This window comes from Ptychodera flava, chromosome 13 (genome assembly GCF_041260155.1).
Source record: "Ptychodera flava strain L36383 chromosome 13, AS_Pfla_20210202, whole genome shotgun sequence".
NCBI lineage: Eukaryota > Metazoa > Hemichordata > Enteropneusta > Ptychoderidae > Ptychodera > Ptychodera flava.
The window spans coordinates 17086452-17102779 of NC_091940.1; the positions used below are offsets into that span (position 1 = coordinate 17086452).

The 16328-nt window shown below is 39.8% G+C and overlaps 2 protein-coding genes and 1 long non-coding RNA gene across 3 annotated transcripts; 2 read left to right on the top strand and 1 right to left on the bottom strand.

Annotated features, from left to right (window-relative positions):
• The first annotated feature begins 300 nt into the window (after positions 1-300).
• Positions 301-4290, top strand: LOC139147618 (histamine N-methyltransferase-like). The gene is made up of 3 exons (XM_070718769.1): positions 301-580; positions 1419-1739; positions 2899-4290. The coding sequence occupies exons 1-3, from the start codon at positions 376-378 to the stop codon at positions 3240-3242; spliced, it is 870 nt and encodes a 289-aa protein (XP_070574870.1). The 5' UTR covers positions 301-375; the 3' UTR covers positions 3243-4290.
• Positions 4291-5416: 1126 nt separating this feature from the next.
• Positions 5417-10632, top strand: LOC139147619 (histamine N-methyltransferase-like). The gene is made up of 3 exons (XM_070718770.1): positions 5417-7163; positions 8251-8571; positions 9523-10632. Exons 1-3 carry the CDS (start codon positions 6974-6976, stop codon positions 9867-9869), a joined length of 858 nt encoding a protein of 285 aa, XP_070574871.1. The 5' UTR covers positions 5417-6973; the 3' UTR covers positions 9870-10632.
• A 1405-nt stretch (positions 10633-12037) lies between these two features.
• Positions 12038-16315, bottom strand: LOC139147622 (uncharacterized). Its single transcript, XR_011555766.1, has 3 exons — positions 16243-16315; positions 13874-14022; positions 12038-12669 (listed from the first exon to the last, which is right to left on the bottom strand). It is a non-coding gene; the product is annotated as an uncharacterized lncRNA (long non-coding RNA).
• Positions 16316-16328: the final 13 nt, after the last annotated feature.

Genomic DNA, 16328 nt, shown 5'->3' on the forward strand with positions numbered 1-16328 from the left:
GGTACTATCCTTGAACCAAGTTTGAACAAAATCGCTCCAGGCGTCTATGAGATATCTGCGTGAACGGACGGACGCACGCACGCACACACGGACGCACGGACGGACGCACGGACGGACTCATGGACATGACCAAACCTATAAGTCCCCCGGACGGTGTCCGTGGGGACTAAAAATACATCATAAAAATTGGTAAAATGTAACGGGTAAACTCCAATAGTGAAAGGTAGAGCTCGACCCTGCCGATCGCTATCATGCGGCAGTGAAATATGGATCTCTTACAGCTGCTCCTCTAGTTTATGAACTTTGACCGGTTGTCTGACATGTCGTAGGCTGACGTCAGTACTTAACATCTAGTCGTGCATCTATGCAGCTACCATGGCGAGCTCAAATGTACGCGAGTCTCATAAGCTTGTAAAATTATCATCCAATCCTGATCACTATAAACGAGCTCTAGAAGTTGCTTTGGCGGATCGTATCAAGAAGCTTCAAGCCTACTGCCCTGAAATGGCGAAATATTGCATGGACAGTATGGAGACGCCACCACATGTTTTCCGCTTTCTGAGCATGGGCAGTGGCAATGGTAAGAAATCCGGTATAAGTTTTACGTGTAGCAATTTTCACATAACATCTCGTAGGATTTAATACATACTAGCCTTATTCCTTACTCTTTCGCGGACGTACTAAATGTTTGCCAGTCAACAAGTTTTCGAGTTCACTGATCCCACAATGCCGTGCTTGGTCTTAGCCTGGAGGCACGTCACCATATCATTTGAAGGGCAATATTATGTCCGATATTCACTTGTCAGACGTATAGCACTCTTCGACAGGTACGTATACCCTGGGTCCAGATGTGCGAGAAAATAGTTCATACCCCTCGAGCACAGGGCCTATCAAAGTATAATTTCTGTACATAAATCAGGGGTCAAATAGCAGCTGCGACAGTCGAGAAATTGTCCAGGCAAAATGACTATTGCCTGTATGTCTCGGGTCTTTATGGCCCCGTGTCACTGTAAGTAAACACTGTATCTTTTATGTTTTAGGGTAATGCGACTGGCCGTGGTAATCGCCGATCAATCTTTGTTTACCCTAAGATAATAAAGTTCCCTGCACTGTGCAAACATCCAGATCTCCAAAATTTAAAATGCCGATTCATTTTTTTTCACATTTTTCAATGTAGTGAATTTAATGAGTACTTAGTCACAGCGGGGAAGAATGAAAAATGGGGATCAGAAGTAGCAAAAAACCACCGTTTGCCGACCGACGACATTGCCCCAGGACATGATGACAGAACATAACATTTTCTTTTGTTTTGACTGAAAATGTAGTCAAACCATTTCACGTAAATCGCTACAAAGCTCAAATGACAATGAAGAATGAAGTCTGCTGCAATAATGTATATTTTCCATATCTGTCTCCAGGCCAAGTTGATGTGACATTGTTGGGACACCTGTTGGACGCATATCCCAAAATCGAGGCCACGATTGTTGAACCGTCGCCAAGTATGAATGAAGCATTCAAGAGATTGGTGGGAGAAAACCCCGACTCAGTCGGTTCGGTGACGTTTTGTTGGCATCAGATGACCGTAGAGGATTTTCTGAAGATCCATGATGGAACGAAATTTCATTTCATATTCATGTCCGGAGTGATAAGCTATCTGAAGGATGTGGAAAAAGTGCTGATTGACTCCTATGGGATGTTGGCAGAGTATGGTACAATTGCAATAATCAACGTCGCCAAAGGTACATTTCTGAGAGAGAGAGAGAGAGAGAGAGAGAGAGAGAGAGAGAGAGAGAGAGAGAGAGAGAGAGAGAGAGAGATGTATCTTTGTCTGTCGGCAGGTAGGTGGATGGGTGGTCATGTATGATTCTATGATTTTATGTCTGTGTGACTCAGTGTATGAATGGCAGAATGCAGGCATGCCACAGGGGGCTCGTTCTCCTTGTCTATTTGTGTCTGTGTTTGTTTGTGTGTATTTGTTCGTGTTTGTTTATAAAATAACAGCGAAAATCTATTTTGTTAATATTTGTCAGTAAAAAGCAGTTTATTTATTTATTTATTTGTTTGTTTGTTTGTTTGTTGATATGTATTTCCGATGGTTAGGGTTAGGGTTAGGGTTAGACTTCACTCCCTCTATATATTAGACTGAATATATAGAGGGAGTGAATAAGTCTAACCCTAACCCTAACCCTAACCCTAACCCTCGGAAAACCCTAACCCTAACCCTAACCCTAACCCTAACCATCGGAAATACATATCAACAAACAAACAAACAAACAAACAAATAAACTGTTTTTTATTGACAAATATTAACAAAATAGATTTTCGCCGTTATTTTATTAAAAATAACAAATAAACAAACACAAACAAATACACACAAACAAACACAGACACAAATAAACAAGGAGAAGCTGAGCCCCCTGTGGGCATGCATGCACAAATGCGTGTATGTACGTGTCCAATCCGTATGCAAAACTTACTGCTTCCTATGTATTTTATTATTCTGATTTCGAGTGTACAACTCAACATTCCATTCTCAATTGCTAAACATTCTATTCTGAAACGAATTCTAGTACTCAACATATTGTACAGAGATTATTATCTCTCGTAGCGATATCGTTTGAGTTCAATGTTGACTGTATCTATGGTTTATCAAACACATTTAACACTTTCTCGACACGACTTTTCCCTGTAAGTCGTTCTGCATGCCAATTATCAAATAGATGTCATTTTTAACGCATGGATATTACATCCATTGTACACGTAATAGACGTTGGCTTGACATGTACATTATATAAAATACACAAATGTGGTAAGAAGCTCATAGTGAGGGCAAATTTTAAGTGACCATCCCTGGTGTGATATTGCTAACCGATAGCGATTGGTTTGTGTCGTTTTCAGATTCCTGGTTCTACCACTTCCTTGACGCTGAGCGTTTCCCTGGACTGGGTTTGGACAGGGTGCCTTCGTCTGACGTCATTGCAGTTTTCGAGAGTATACCCGTCAAGAAAACAGAAACGCAAGTTATAGAAGGGGCGATGGAAATTACGCCCATATTCGATGACAGTTCAACGTTGGGCAGTACGATCCTCGACATGTTGACACACACTTGTAATTTCCGCGAGACAGCGCACCCAACGTTGGTTGCAGATGTCCTCCGTTATGCATCAGAATCGAAACTTATCACGAAAGAGGGCGATAAAATATGCATGAAAAACCACAGAGACCTGATTTTCGTTCAGTAGTGCAAACATTCCCCACTGAATCCACATTGATTGGTCGTTGTATCCTCAGAATCCGCATTTCCTGTTGCTTTTTTTTTTTCTGAGTGACCGACATTTTATACAGCACAAACAATAGCCTCGGACTTATAGTCTTGATAGAGATCTGATGACTCTTTTCAAGCACGCATCGCCCTGCGGAATATAGAATGAAGTATGTATGGTAGAAAGTAAATTGAATTGATCGAGAAATGAGCAAGCATGTGAACGATGGGTAATAATTTAGGTCACAGGTCACGATTATGACGCAAATTACCTGTCAGTGACCTCATCGAGCCTGTCAGCTTTTTGAAATCAGGAGTATCTTCTACATCGGCGACTTCCGAGTGCTATAACTGACACTCATTTGCATGCGTGAAACCCAAAAATCTCGCGATAGACGGACACAATCACATGGGCTTCAACATAACTTTGGGGGAGGGGGGGGGGGGGCTATTTCACTACGAGTATAGTGATTGGGCATTTTCTGTACGCTGACGGAAACACTAAACCAATATACGAAAACACTCATGCGAACATTTGAAAATCAGGAATTCAGACAATTACTATCTTTCCAGCTGTATCCATACTCGCAAAATTGTAACATCGCCCTGAATGGCAAGCTCGTCGCTTGCCTTGGCTGAAGTTACTAGGCCAACTTTAAGTGCAAGCTATGAGACGTGACTTAGCAGACACCTTATACATGCACAAAATACATAATACTTCATACAGTCTTTTTACCCCATGGTCGAGCTGTATCAAAGTAACGGTTTGTAGGATAATTTATTCCACCAAATCTCTTCGACGTTTCAATGTCGAAAGCTTTCTAATAAACATTTTGGAAGTGTTAGTTCATACCACTGTGGCCCATAAATTGGCCAAAACATATTTACACAAGACGCAGTTATTTTACTCCGTGGTGGGTGTGTCTTCAAGCAAGCTGACCTATTTGTCACTTTGTTTACTTTTAATACAGCATAGAGGTGGGCAAATATATGCGTGTGGATTGTATTCTGTGGGGCGCTTTACCATATATTTCAGGTACTGTGTGGAAAGGATGATTAATTGACTGATTGCTTGAGAGCCTGCAAGTGACCTTGATCTCTTAGCGAAGAAAGCAGCGATACAAACAAAAGGCAAAATCCCACCTTCAAAAATGTTCAATAACAGTGCTGACCTGTTATTTGGTTTGATTTTTTCTAGCATGACCCGTCCACATAGTTATAGCGATCACTCGCACAAACAAAACGCGCAAGCAATTACAACGCACGCGCATAAAAACTCAATCAAAGCAGATTCAACATGATGAAAGTGAAAGGGATGACGTGGACCCGTCATCGCGATGACGTAACCAGATGTAGAGCGATGACGTAACCAGATGTAGAGATGACGTGATCAGTCATAAAGAAATATTTTGTGTTTATCTAAAGCCACTTTAATTTCGTGAAATGCTCTAGAAATTGAGATCTTCAGATAACATGCATCTATACACACCTGTTTATAAAGTATCCAATTTTAAGGAATTCATGCATTGTCCTTATGCTGTAACCTGTTAATGATTGAACTCGAATGGGTCATTTTGAGGACTGCTGACATAAGTATCCTCACATCACTACTAAAAGCTCCCTAATATTGTCAAAATTGGTGCTATAGAGACAAAAATGGTCTCGTCAAATTAAAGAAAAAAGCAAACTGATTTAAGCTTTAAGATTTTAATTTTGAAACAATTATTTATACATAAAGTATGGAAGACCGGTCACGACATGCGACATGCGACCTGCGACTTCAAAACTGCGACCTGCGTAGGCCAGCGGTGCGAAAATAATGCTCTGGTCGCGAGAATGCGGTAAACCGGCTGTTTTAATATAGTGCAATGGTGTCCCTCGTGTTTTTCAGGCTCGTGTTCAGAGCAATGGTGCGAACAAATCAAGACTGATATCGCAGTTTGACAAACACGCAGGACGCAGGTCGCTGTTGTGAAGTCGCAGGTTAGGCCTACACCTTGGTCTAAATGCCGAAGTCGCAGTCGTATGTTTCAAACTCGCAGGACGCAGGTCGCAGTTTTGAAGTCGCAGGTCGCATGTCGCATGTCGTGACCGGTCTTCCATAAGGTTCTAAGTACATACAAACGCACACGCACGCACGCACATACATATGTATGTATGTATGTATGTATGTATGTATGTATGTATGTATGTATGTATGTATATAAGATTGTATAGTATGATTATTATTTGCACATTGTGTACAGGGTTGGCGACCGCGAAAAGTCCCCCTCCAACTTCTTGTACGTTCTGCAGCTTAACACTATATCGATCCGTGGCTTTAATCTCCATATATTTAGTAGACGCATTTCGATTGTCTCGCAACCAATAAACACCGAGCTTTTAAAACTCCAATGAATGTAAATACTGTGCATTCGTCACTTCTTGCATCGAGACCCTATTCATTTAGTCAAGAGAATGACATAAGGATTACGGAGTCGATCTACAAGAGAGATTTGCGCAGATTAACATCTGTTCAGATAAACATTCGACGAATGGCATTTGTAAACATTAGATGTAGCAATAGTTTGAGATCATAGGTTCATGGACCGTATATATGTCAAATCGACTTCTGTTTAATTTGTGCCTCGAGTTATGCAAAAAGTGCACTATGGGTATTATCAGTAAGACTTCCTGCTTTGTAAGAAGCTGTTTCAAACTTTAGAAGACCAAGCGTCCTGATTCGAAGCGTACAATCACAACAAATGGCTGTAAATGCGTGAGGGGTGTCTAAGGTACATTTGAGGGGTCAAACACAGTCCACCACTAACATTGATAATGGGATAGTGAAGTCAAACAAACACACGGCCAAGAACTTCAGAGTCTGTGCTATTGGTATATATAGGAACTTTCCGGTTAGAAAAACAGATTCTTTACTTCGACTACCAATTCTCCTTAAAATTCCAGATGATATTTTCAATGTTATTTTGATATTTAAATTCGCATGATAATCGCGCCTTGGCCTTAAGATATTTACGTTCGGTAACCAAACCATCGGGGTCAATGGGATAAAAACAAAACAAAACAAAATAAAGACTCAATTTTCATCCATAACTCTGCCCATCTCCAAAGGAATTTTCCAAAATTTCACTCTTTAATAATTCAAATGCACACTTAACTTTCCACACTTTGTTGCCCTGTTTTATGTTCATTATTGAATGAAGTGTGTTCCAAGAACGTGTTCAAAACCTTGATGATGTGTAAAAGGTTGAAAACACGAGAGCACATTCGTTGAAATTATCTAATTTATTGTTTTCCATGGTAACAGTACTCTCATGCTCTTTTTGGTACGTGTGTTACAATAATGAAGAGATCTGACCCGCAACCTGATAACGCGTGTGACTGTCTGCTACCTTTCCTCTAGCTCTCAAATACAGATCACACTCTCTAATGTAGGTCACTATATGAACCCTTTCACCACCGTGGTTTGGCCCAAACCCATTGTATGTTGGTGTTGGGCCTGTTTACAGGGAAATTAGGGGTGGACAGGTTAAACTAACATAGTCACCTATGAACGGTAGAGCTCGACCCTGCCGATCGCTACCATACGGCATAATATTTAGATCTCTAAGATCTGCTCCAGGACCTCTGTCAACTTTGACCGGCTGTCAGGCATAACCTAGGCTGACCTCAATACGTCACATCTAGTCGTACATTTATGCAACTATTAAGATGGCGAGCTCAAACAATCCTGTCAATTTATTATCGGATCCTGATCGTTATAAACGCGCCCTAGAAGTCACTTTGGGAGATCGCATTAAGAAGGTTCAAGCCTACTGCCCTGAAATGGCGAAATCTTGCAAGGACAATTTGGGTAGCCCACCAGATGTTTTCCATTTTCTGAGCATAGGCAGTGGCAATGGTAAGCCCGCATGTGCGTTGTAAGTCGTGTTTGTGCCAACATGATCTCGCATTATTTAGTACAATGGAAAAGCAGGTATTGGTTGTTGGCTAATTGTGCCAAAGTATTAGCTGGGACTAGGAAACACTTCCACCAGATTATTAAAATCTTCGTGGTGCGGTTCCTTCAAAGCACGTACACATTGTACCGGAGATAAAACCGAGAAGGGAATTAATTATTCGCATAGCGACATCATAAATTATCTTCTTTAACTCGAGATACTCCCTTTACACCCCATTCTTAGTTTCGTTTGCAAACTTGACCTTGGGGGTCACATTGTGCAAACTTAGCCGCAACGAGTATCACATTTTACAAGTGCAAATTTTCACAGAACATCTCGCAGGTGTTGATACATATTAGCGGTATTCCATACTCATTCACGGACGTTTTAAAATGTATGCCAATCAACTTTTCTAGTTCACTGATCCCAGAATGCCATGCTAGGTCTAAAATTGGAGGCACCATTGCAAGGGCGATATCATGTCCGACAAACATCTGGTGGGCTCCGACATTCACTATCTTCGATAGTTACCCGGTCCAGACACGCGATGAACTAGTTCAAGCTCCTCGAGCACAGGCCTATCGAAGTATACTTTATATACTAATAGCAGCTGCAACAGTCGAGAAATCGTCAACACAAAATGACCCTTGCCTTTGTTTAGGGCAAGCTGTGGGTCACAGCATAGACAGTGGTCTTCCCCTCTCCACTGTCAATGGTCACAGTAAGTAAACCAGGTAATTGTTGTCGTGCGGCGTTTCAGGGTTATTTGGCTGGCCGTTGTTATCGGAACCAATCTCCGTTTAACCTGAGATAAACAAAATTGCCTGCAGTGTGCAAACATGCATCGAGACCTCAACTTTTAATGCTTACGCTAACTTTTTCACATTTTCAAATCTACAAAGTAGTTGAATTTTAATGTGTATTTTACACTTTGGTCTCACCAGGGAAGAATAAAAGAAGAGGATCAGAAGTAGAAAAAACGCCGTCTGCCCACCAATAGCATTTCCCCAGGATGCAATAATTTATATTTTCCCTTTCCATCACCAGGCCAAGTTGATGTGACGTTGTTGGGACACCTGTCGGACGCATATCCCAAAATCGAGGCCACCATTGTAGAACCCTCGCCAAGCATGAATGAAGCATTCAAGAGATTGGTGGGAGAAAACCCAGACTCAGTCGGTTCGGTGACGTTTTGTTGGCATCAGATGACTGTAGAGGAATTTCTGAAGATCCATGATGGAAGAAAATTTCATTTCATATTCATGTCCGGAGTGATAAGTTATCTGAAGGACAAGGAAAAAGTACTGATTGACTCCTATTGGATGTTGGCAGAGAATGGCACAATTACAGTAATCAATCTCGCCAAAGGTACATTTCGGGGAGGGAGCGCGCGCGCGCGCGCGTGCAGAGAGAGAGAGAGAGAGAGAGAGAGAGAGAGAGAGAGAGAGAGAGAGAGAGACTGTTATGTCGATCAGTCTATCGGCAGGTACGTATGGTATCCAATACATGCCAAAATTACTTTTTATTATACTATTCTCAATTCAATTTTACAATTGAACATTCTATTCTGAATGCCATTTTACAACTCAACATTCTATTCTGAATCCAGATTTAAGTTGAGTTCAACAATTTAATTTAGAATAGAATGTTGATTTGCAAAATGGAATTCAGAACAGAAAGTTGAATTAAATTCAGAATAGAAAATTTAAATAAATTGAATAAAATTGAATAAAAAATACAGAGAATGTTGAGTTGTTTGACAAAACTCGTGATTTTGCGGTAACCTTCAAAACATGACCGTAACAGCCATTGAGCCCCTATATTTTTTCTGTTAAAATCCCATTTCTTATTCTAGGTATTCCAAGGCTTCTGAAAAATACAGGTTTGTTAGCCTTTGGGGGAGGGGTGCATATAGACCCCCTCTATAGCTCACGGCCTATCAGTCTTGCACTGAGGTCTGCTATATCATCTATATCGGTACTAACGAAAACATGAACCTGTCACCGATAACCAGAATGGTTATCGGTTTTGTTCGGGTATAAGGGATATGCCAGTATTCAGTTCTCCTTGCACCGAGAAATGATAAGGACATATTTGGTGCAATTTTCGGACGAATGCTGATGAACTTAACATTACTCCAGCAAACTGCACTGAAAGTTTGGCGTATTCTACAGCGCTTATCATCTCTTGTAGCGATATCGTTTGAGTTAATAGCACAAATTTGGTATTATGTATCAACGGTGAAGATCATATAGCATGGTAAGTGGCCATCCCTGGTATGATATTGCTAACTGATAGCCATTGTTGTGTCGTTTTCAGAGTCCTGGTTCTACCAATTCCGTGACGCTGAGCGTTTTCCGGGACTGGGTATTGACAGTGTGCCTTCTTCTGACGTCATTGCAGTTTTTGAAAGTATACCCGTCAAAAAAACAGCTACGCAAATTATAGAAGGGATGATGGAAATTACGCCCATATTCGATGAGAATTCAACGTTAGGTAGCATGATGCTCGACCTGATGACACACACTTGTAATTTCCGAGAGTCAGCGCACCCAACGTTGGTTGCAGATGTCCTCCGTTATGCATCAGAATCGAAACTTATCACGAAAGAGGGCGATAAACTGTACATGAAAAACCACAGAGACGTGATTTTCGTTCACAAGTAGTGCAGACATTCCCCACTGAATTCACATCGGTTGTCATTGTATCGTCAGTATCTGCATTTTCTGTTGCTTTTGTTTCGTTTTGTTTTATATCTGAGTGACCGACATTTTGTCATTACAACACAAACAATAGCCTTAGACTTAGTCTTGTTAGAAATCTGATTTTTCAAGCCTGCGGAATATGGAATGAAACATGTATGGTAGAAATAAATTGGATTGAGCAAGCATGTGAACAATGGGCAACAGTTTAGGTCACAGGTCACGATTATGACGCAAACAACCTATCAGTAACCTCACCCGAGCCTGTCACCTTTTTTTGAAATTTGGAGTATCTTCTACATCGACGACGTCTGATCGCTATATCTGATACTCATTTGCATACGTGGAACCTAAAAAGCTCTCGATAGATGGACATTATCACATGGGCTTCGACAGAAGTTGGGGGAGCTATTTCTCTATTACGTGTATACTGATTATGCAGAGTCACCATTTTCTACACGCTGAAGGAAACACTAAACAAATATACGAAAACACTAATCTGAAAATTTGAAAATCAGAAGTTACGACAAATACTCTCTCCATACTCGCAACATTGTAACATGTAGCCTAAAATCCAGGGATTTTTTTCAATCGACTCTGAAAAGTTTACGTTGATAAGGACAGACTTTAACGGCATACGACAAGATTGCAACTGATGTATGAAAAAATACTTTGTGGTGTATGAGAAATAAACAGACAAACCAAAATCTTAAATTGGGATACTGAAGTCCTGATTCGACAAATGTGTCTTTTTACTCACTTTCAAAATAGCGAAAAAAATATTTACTCTACCGTTCAAATCAACAATACAACTTCGTTTGAGAAAATATCTGCCGAAGCGTCAAAGCTCGATGTACTCATTATAAAGAATTTCAAAGTTATTTGATGTCGTGTAAACTTCTGACAGAGAATATTCTCATTCTCCATGTAATATTAGATAGAGGATATTTTGTTACGTGTGAAAAAACGGTGAAGTAAGCGAATTTCTTTGAAATAAACTTTATTACAAAAAAAATTAAGCTAATCACTAAGTCAAGGGATAGAGTAAAAACTGTATAAAAGTTCACAGGCTACTTATCTCAGCTTGGACGGCACAAAGCTTCAGAGTCGAATCAGACACTGAGACAGGGTGAGCAGTCCTTTGGCTCGCAGGCTTCAGAAATGTGCACTGTATAAATCCAGCGTGGTGGCTGTGAAGATTTTGAAAAGTCTTGAAATGAACACTGCTAGAGTGATCCTAAAGTCTTGAAGTAACACGTCAGTGACACGATCCAAAAGTCTGACTGAAAACTGTTTTGTATTTAAAATTAAATGGTTATATGAGAGAACAATCTAGAACCTGTATGGATATACCAATTACTGCTCTAAACATATCTCCACTTGTTACTAATTGAATTTCCTGAAAGTTCTAAACATTACTTATCGATTTAAAGGTCATGAAGGACAGTGACCTTAAGAAAGTTCTGGACTTGTTAAACTCATGTCATGAGTGGCCAGAAATGACTTACATAATCAATATTTAGTCCAAAACTCAAATTTTATCGAGCATATTTCCTGAAAGTGATAGTCTGATAAACTTTTAACGTTTATAAGAATAAAAAAAAAGAAGGAAAAAGGTTGTGATCGTGAAAGTTGATAAAGTAAAGAGTTAAACATCCTCAACAACAACTGCACTACAGCTGTTACAACCATCGTTGTTTTTGTAATCTTCATTACATTGTTCATTATTTTATATGACAAGTTATCCATTGTATTTATATGTTTTCTTCTTTATTTTATATGACAAGTTATCCATTGTATTTATACGTTTTCGGCCATTGGATCATGATGTTTTACAGTCTTTTTTATGATTTCAATGTTTAAACAATAGTATAAACGATGACTTCAACACAAAAAGTGTACTATATACAAGGGTTTATGGGACTGGGAAAAATTAACTGAATCACTGATCAATGACAAGTATCAGGGGAAGGATGCAAAAATAGCAAATAACTGATGAAGTCACAAATATACAGACTTAAACAACGAAATTACGAAATAATGACTAATATTTCTTTTTAAAACATTTTCAACGATTACTGTTAAAACACAGTAGGTCAAAAGTCTTCACAGGCAGGGGTTACGTTTCTGATTTAGAACAAGCGGCATGCTCGTACAAGCATTGTCACAGTATGATTGTGTGTATAGACAGTAATGTTATGAAAACAACTGAAATCGGTCGTCGATGATAATAACGCGGCCTATATTCATACAGGCATTGTTTAATGTCGTTCAGGGACCCTACAACACGAAAGTGTGGCGATACACGGTCAAAGAGAGAATTTATGGGAAACATTATACCAACTGACGATGCAGTTACTGTCCCTCTATAAAACTTGGGTTGCGAGTCACGTTTTCCATCAAGTAAATAGTTAGCAGAAGCCATCCTCATCTGTTTTATTTTTAAGGACAGTAAGCTGACTGTCACGAAAGGTTGACATCCATACAAACGAAATTGGTTGATACAAATTTCCGTGAGCATTTGAAAATGGTATACTCTCAACATCTTGATTCCAGTTACTTTCAATGGGCACAACGCATTAAAATGTTCAAACTTACTAACCTGAAATGGTGATAGCTTGCTAGAGGGCAGTATGGAGAGTCCACCATATGTGTTCAGTGTTCAGCGTTGGCAGCTGGAAGCATGTGTGTACGTTTTTGTCTTGTCTTCATGACACCATCTCTTTCACTCCACCGTAAAACAGGCGTCGTGTGTAAGGCGATCCTGTGACGATGTAATCAGCAACAAAAGAAAAACGTTAGAATGTGTTCACCACTTTGTTAGAAGTCAAGTCTCTGAACGACTGTAATTCGTATTTGATATTAAATGACAGGCTTTAGATATATCAGTACATATATTTTGAATATCATGTTGTCGATACTCTTCTGCATCGTTCCCATATTTCCCGCTTTGTGATGTCTGTATGAGTAAACGATGTCAAAAGTAACGTACCTCAAACATCAAGTGCGATCATCCAAGCCCTGAGGCGTTCTTGTCATAAGAATCACACGTACTTTTATACACTTGCAAGACTGCAACACTGCCGCGAATACCCAGGATTGAGACGCGGTTTCAGTTTTTATGCCCTCCGATGTGTGAAAGAACATGTACATCATGAATGCTGTAAGTTAAGGCGCGGCATTGAAAAAGTGGTGGAAGGGTTGTCGATAATAACATTATTGACTCAGCATCGAGTTCTTTCTAATGGCGATAACCCCATGTCACAGCAGGTATGCGAAAATAACCTCGAGTCTCAGTGAGTCAACATCCTCTGCTGATCAAGCTAGGGAGCGTTCATTTATTATGCTCGGGGAGGGCCGACAAAAGTGGCGAGACATCTTAAATTGGAATACTTTTAGGGGGTCATGCTTTTTCACACAGCATAGGGGGAGTTGTAACTTGGTTTTCAAACGACAACAGCTTTAAAATCGAGGGATCACATAACTGCGACACCACCAATGTCGTCTATGCTATAATATCCAAGAAATGCCCATCTGCCGTATATGTTGGCCAAGCTGGACAATCACTGCGTAAACGGATCAACAACCACAAATTTGACATACAAAACAATAAAACAGCTATTTGCTCTTCATTACCCTTTGTTCATTACCCTTCCTTGGTGGAAACTTCAACCTTCCAGAACACTCCTCAGCATGACCTGTCCACATAGTTATAGCGATCACTCACACAAACATAACACGCAAGCCATTACAACGCACACAAACTCAATCAAAGAAGATACATGATAAAAGTGAAAGGGATGACGTGACCCGTCATCGCGATGACGTAACCAGATATAGAGATGGCGTAACCCGTCATGAAAGAAACATTTTGTGTTAATCTAAGACGACTTCAATTTGAAAATTCTTGAAAGGCTTTGGAAATTAAGATCTTCAGATAATATAGGATTAAATGCATCTTTACACACCTGTGTATAAACTGTCCGATTTTAAGGAATGTGTACATTGTCCTTATGCTGTAACCTGTTAATGATTGAAAATGGGTCATTTTGAGGATTGCTGACATAAGTATCTTCTCATCACCACTAAAAGCCTCCTAATATTGTCGAATTTGGTGCTATAGCGAGAAAAAATACGGTCCCGTTAAATTACTGAAAAAGTAGACTGATAATGCTTGATGATGAAAAGGTGATTTTTAGACGTTTTCTTTGCACTTTTTTGTCTCTAATCTTCTTGTACATACTTAATACGTGGAACAGGGTAACTTTTTGGGTAATTTTTTTCTTTACATTTCACCTTTAATACTTGAATATAAGGAGTAGCAAGCTATCATGAGATAGTTTAGGGATTAATGCTATAAAGAGAGAAAGAGTGCATTAGCCAATCCGATTCACTGTTTGAATAAGACATCAGGAGCTGACGAATAAGCCTTAATGTAGTTGTCAGTCCCTATGTGGACAACTATTGCATTATTAACATGGAGGAAATCTTGGATTCATTGTATAATATGAAACATTTCTTTTGTCAATCAACAGAAATCTACTAACACTTAGATCTCACTCTGTTCATGCCTACTTTGAATGAGATCTTTTAATAACGGCATTTATCCAGCAAGTCTCTTTGCTCAATGCACTTTGACCTTATCACCTGCATATTGCAGTGTATGCTGCTGTCATCAAATTATAATAATTCCAAACAACCGAAAGTGTACCCAAATGAATTCGTGGGCGCCGTCATGCTTTGGAGTGACTGAAAAATACGAAGCGTGCAAAGTATATTTTTTTTCACTCGCCATCAATAAAACATGTCGCTGCCATTACCCAGCAAATATTATTTTTCATCTTGTAATTGATACAAGATATCGTTACAATCACGATTAAAAAAATAGAACTAAAACTGAAATGAAGCAACTGAAAAATGACCTGAGGGCAGCGCTGCCCTCAGGGCAGTTCAGAGCGGAGTAAACATGTGCACAACATTCAATGACGTCACCGCACTATGCAGCCTGCAATGATGTGTAAGGATAGGAACGGTATGTCTGCCTTGAGGGCAGCTCAGATATATTGCTGCCCTCGGGGCAGATTGGCAGATAGGAAAGGAAATGAATGTCTACCCTGAGGGTAGAGCTGCCCTCAGGGCAGATTGATAGATATACAATTATGCAATGATGTGTGAGCGTAGAAAATGTATGTCTTCCCTGAGGGCAGCTCAGTTGTATTGCGGCTCTCAGGGCAGATTGGTAGATATTCACTATGCAATGCTTTAAGGACAGGAAATGTCTTTCTGCCCTGGCAGCAATATATCTGAGCTGCCCCCAGGGCAGACATATTATATATTATTGCCTGAATAAATGGGTTTATGTGCCCTCAGGTCATTTTTCAGTTGCAACTTCTGCCGCCTGCGAAGTGACATATAAAAAAGCGCATTCTGTGTTAACAACTAGACGCAAAAGGTTTTCGGCTTGCAATACTGGACGTTTAGCAGTACAGTTGCAATGGCAAAGATAATGACGACATAAAGACGTCTCTTATTGAACACAGTGGGTTGCTATCGTGATAAAGGCAAAAATGTATATACAAAAATTGCATTTATGCCCACCCGGCATAGAAATTGCATTTATGCATTTATTTATTTACAAATTAATCAGAAACTCTATACCTGCCCTGGTCTGACAAAGCGAACTGTGCGCATCAGTGAGTGACAAAGTAAAATTGGTGTTTGAATTTATTGTTTCCGCAATGCATCTTACTAGTGTATAAACCAAGTAACAATTATTTTCTTTTAATTCTTTCTTATACTATTCATGAATCAATAGTATTATTGACCATGTAAGCCCTGACTGTCCATCTTCTCAAGTTCAGACGGAAATAAAATTTTTCTTAAAACCTATGGCACGACACCAAGGGCTGAGCCCTATATAATGTTATGACCTTATAATGGCAAAGGTGACAGTGACTGTGCGTATACACGTACTCCTGGTCGTCTATGGAAATGCTAACAATGAACAACAATTGCAATATGACATTAAACTGGTCCAATAATCATTTCCATCAAGGTAATACATTACCAGGTCCATGGGACATTTGAGATTCACATAAAATGTCAAGTCGACAAAAAGTCGCTCTGACAGCAGACTACCGTTAACTTTAAGTAGGACAGACGTAACTAAACTGAAGCTTCAAAAGAGACTGATCTTCAACTATATAACCATTACATTCTCTTCAGACAATCGCCAAAACAAATCCAAACCAGTTGTGCATTTACTCGTGCACATGGACACAGTAAAAAAGTCAAGAAGATTCAAAATGTTATGGAATAGAAAAACGACAGTAGTTACCTGTGAACATACGAGCTCGACCCTGTCGATCGCTACCATGCGGCAGTAACATTTGAGATCTCTAAGATCTGCCCCTTGAACTTTGA

Bases quoted from the DNA above. Each gene is read 5' to 3' on its own strand.
- LOC139147618 (XM_070718769.1), top strand. From the start codon at position 376: ATGGCGAGCTCAAATGTACGCGAGTCTCATAAGCTTGTAAAATTATCA. The intron at 581-1,418 runs GTAAGAAATCCG...ATCTGTCTCCAG, and splicing joins GAGCATGGGCAGTGGCAATG to GCCAAGTTGATGTGACATTG. The intron at 1,740-2,898 runs GTACATTTCTGA...TGTCGTTTTCAG, and splicing joins AATAATCAACGTCGCCAAAG to ATTCCTGGTTCTACCACTTC.
- LOC139147619 (XM_070718770.1), top strand. From the start codon at position 6,974: ATGGCGAGCTCAAACAATCCTGTCAATTTATTATCGGATCCTGATCGT. The intron at 7,164-8,250 runs GTAAGCCCGCAT...TTCCATCACCAG, and splicing joins GAGCATAGGCAGTGGCAATG to GCCAAGTTGATGTGACGTTG. The intron at 8,572-9,522 runs GTACATTTCGGG...TGTCGTTTTCAG, and splicing joins AGTAATCAATCTCGCCAAAG to AGTCCTGGTTCTACCAATTC.